Genomic DNA, 3,677 nt, shown 5'->3' with positions numbered 1-3,677 from the left:
AAACTAGAAATTAGATCTCCTAAAATTTAATATGAAGGACTAAAACCAGAATTAAACCTTTTTTTTATTTTTCAAAGGTTTCACCAGTTCAATAAATACCCCACGTTTAAAAAACGATACACGCGAAACCACGATTAGTCCACAACTCGAAGAAGTGTGCCCCAAAGCCAATCACATCTATTCTCCCAATATTGAGCATTACTAAAGAATATATTTTAAAGATACTTTTTTAATAAAAGAATTATTATATTTGGGAATATTTTTCATAATTTAATAATTAAATAAAGTTATCAATTTTTGTGTTTTATTCAATATTCTAAACCAAAAAACTTTGGGTTTGGAACTAGTAAAATGCACAATCTAGCACAATGTCAGACAAAGCCAGTTATTGAATAAACAAAACAGAGAAAAAAAAATTTAATTGCCCCAACAGATAAGACAAATAAAAGAAACCAAAACCACAGTAGCTTCTGCCTTTTTTTTTTTTTGCTTTTTTATCCCTGTCTTTGCCAGATAGTACCATTTGGTCCCCAATCTAAACCAAAAAATATCAATTGAAATCTAAAATTTTTAAGCAAAATTAAGGTTGAAACTGAAAAAAAAAAGAAAAAAAAAAGAGTAACCAAAGTAGAAAATTTTAATAATTAAAGTTTATATACAAGGAAATGGATAACATAGAAATAAAAAAGTGTGACAAAATTTTCCAGCAGACTAATATTTTGTACAACAGGGACACAGCCGGTAATAAACATTCAACTTAAATCAACAGCTTAGTGCTTCATATTTCACTGTAAGTGGTCGATTAAACCCGACTTGTGAGAGTAAATTCCCAACTACAGTAAGATCCCGGCAAAATACACCTTGGAACACATTGGTGTTGGAATTTGTGGTTGTGTTTTTGCTTTTGTTATTGCAGCTCGAAACAGGGCTGGCTTCGTGTTCGGGTTTAGGATTAGAATGTTGGGTTTGCTGGACTTGAATTGCTGCTGCCTGTGCTGCTTGTAACGCGGCCGATGCTTTCTTCCGTTGCTTCTCGGCCGCTTCTTCGTCCATAATGGTAGACATTACACTGGAATACCCTTTTTGAAGCAGTCTGTAAAGAAGTAAAGCCGACATTTTGGCTCGGTCTTTAATCGAGTCGAGATCACGCTCGTCGGCGAACTCGCATCGTTCGATAAAATTTGTAGCTTTATCCGGTTTATGCCTTAAACATAGCAGCAAATGAGCTCGGTCTAGTTCGGACCTTGAACATCCTCGCCTTAAACCGATCAATGCATAGTAATCGACATTTCCAGTCTCCCCTGAAGCAACCCTTTGCTTCAATTGTTGGATTTTAGTCGTTAATGCACATAGCTTCCCCGGGATTTCCCGGTACCGAACATAGTGACGCTTCCAGGCAGGGCCTGGTAGCTTCCTATCTCGTAATATGGTATTATAAAGCAGTTTCAAGTGTTCGAGGTCGTGCAAACAGTCCGGTAAACAACGTATTGTTTCCAACAATGAGGCTCTGGTATCAAGAGCTTGAATGCAAGTTGGATCAAGAGCAAGTGTTTTGTTGCAATCCGAGATCGACTCGGCTATGCGTCCCGCAGCCTTATAAGCGAAGGCTCGTTGCATATAACACTCTGCAAGGAAGCTTTGAGGTGCAGGGCGTCGACCGTCGACGATTTTAGAGAAATGGCGAATGGCTTCGGAGAATAAGCCAGCATCTAAGGCAGCAATGGCAGCGGTACGACGGCGAATGAGGAGTTTGATATGGGATAACAGCTGGGAAATGTTTTCGGATTCGGAGAAAAAGGTCGGATTCCGCGGTGGCATGGAAGGTGGCGCTGTGGCACTGGATATGTCCAATGTGGTAATACTGTTGGGAAAGGAGAAGCTGTCGTCGGACCTGCAAACGCTTTTGCGGCGGAATGCAGCCGAAGCGAGGCGTTTGCCGGTTTGAAGTAGAACCATTGCATCCTCCATTAGGCCTAGGTGGCAACACGCTTGGCCTAGCACCAAGTACCTGTATCAAAATTGAGTTTCAAGTTAAAATTATTTTATTTTTACCCAAAATCTAACAGAAAAACCGACGTGAAGAAAATTAAAAAGAAAATTACCTCCATTGGCCTTCTTTTTCACAGTTCTTCCACAACCCAGCCATAACTTTCTTCTTCAATTCCGAGATAGAGAAACACTTGAAAGACGGGTCACGACCAGGTGAGTCAGAGGACGAGTTATTAGAAGGGAGAAGCTTAATTCGTTCCCTCGAGAGATGTTGAGACGAGTTATCGGACGAAACCGACCCGGAATCGTCGCCGGACATTTTAAGACTAGGTATATAGTCTTGGAGCAAATCGGCGACGTCCTTAAATCGTCTCAAGTACAGCAAAGATCTAGCTTTGAGCTCAAGGGCAACCTCAATACGAGGCGAAATAGCCAATGCTGCATCGAGTAGATTCAAAGCCGAAACAATCTCGCTTTGTTCATGGGTTGCAATCAGACTCCTCGCATCTTTAATGTACTTATCCACAACCTGCAAACAAGAAGATCATTGTATAAAAATCAAAACTTTCTATCTACAAGAAAATGGAAACTTTGATTGAAAAATGAAAATACCTTTCGGTTGCTAAGCCACCAGTGTTTCTTTTGATCATTAACACTCAAACAAGGAGAAACAGCCATTGGGGTTGGATTGTGTTTTTTGTTTTGTTGAAGAAGAACCAAAACTCAATCAACCATGAACCTTTTTTTTTGGCTTGCTCTCAAAGAATGCTGCACATTTTTTTTCTTTTCACTAATAAATAAGGATGAGAAAATGAGAGAAAAGGAAGGATTGGGAAGAGTATTAAATAAGGGAAGGGGGTGAGAGGAAAAGAAAAAAAACAAAGGCAATATAAAAGAAAAAAAAATGCCAGCTTTGACCTCAGAGAATGCTTTGATCCTTCAACTTCATAGCTGGCATCACACTATTTTAGATTCTCTCTCTCTTACACTATGCTTTGACCTCAGACATGGCTTCTTTTTTTGGGTTTTAAGATTCATGGATTCATACGATGAACAATCACGGGTTCTCGGGTTCAACTACCGGGTTTGCATTTGGAATTTGCAAATTGCTCCCCCCAAAGTCAAAGAAACCCCATCTTCTGGTTATTTACCTAAAAAGGACTTACTTTTCTAAATGGTTTTTTTAAAGGTAAAAAGTGTTGTACAGCTCCCTAATGTATAGTGCAATTTCAACTTCAACCGTTGTATTTAACTAGTGGGTTCAAGTTTTTTAAGTCATAGTTGTTAAAATTGGACCAGGTTTATCGGTTGGATTGAGAACCAACTAGTATCCTAGTCCGAACATAGAGTTAAACTTTAAATCAAATCTTGAATGAACCTGTTGAATTAAGCTAAATAGATAGTTGAGTTGGTGATTGAATTGACTTTCTATTTTTTAATAATTTATTTAATTAAAACATGACTGATCAATTGAATTGATCAAATTAAGAATCGAGTTTGATCGATTTGATTTTAAAAACCTTGTTTTAAGCCACAATTTAAATAAACATATAATATCATATTTTAAATTGCATGTTGCGAAAATCGAACATCGATAATGACAATGAATCGCAAAGAAAGAGAGACAAAAAAAAGAACACACAAGATTTTACGTGAAAACCATTTCGGGAAAAAAATCATGGGCAGAG

The 3,677-nt window shown here is 38.0% G+C and overlaps 1 protein-coding gene across 1 annotated transcript; it reads right to left on the bottom strand.

Moving 5' to 3' along the window:
- Positions 1–619: 619 nt before the first annotated feature.
- Positions 620–2,985, bottom strand: LOC107925509 (uncharacterized). Its single transcript, XM_016856232.2, has 3 exons — positions 2,602–2,985; positions 2,103–2,518; positions 620–2,008 (listed from the first exon to the last, which is right to left on the bottom strand). Exons 1-3 carry the CDS (start codon positions 2,665–2,667, stop codon positions 763–765), a joined length of 1,728 nt encoding a protein of 575 aa, XP_016711721.1. The 5' UTR covers positions 2,668–2,985; the 3' UTR covers positions 620–762.
- Between the last annotated feature and the right edge of the window lie 692 nt (positions 2,986–3,677).

The sequence above is a fragment of the Gossypium hirsutum genome, chromosome A12 (genome assembly GCF_007990345.1).
Source record: "Gossypium hirsutum isolate 1008001.06 chromosome A12, Gossypium_hirsutum_v2.1, whole genome shotgun sequence".
NCBI lineage: Eukaryota > Viridiplantae > Streptophyta > Magnoliopsida > Malvales > Malvaceae > Gossypium > Gossypium hirsutum.
The sequence above is the reverse complement of the archived record's forward strand: the minus strand, read 5'-3'. Positions and strand labels throughout refer to the sequence as shown.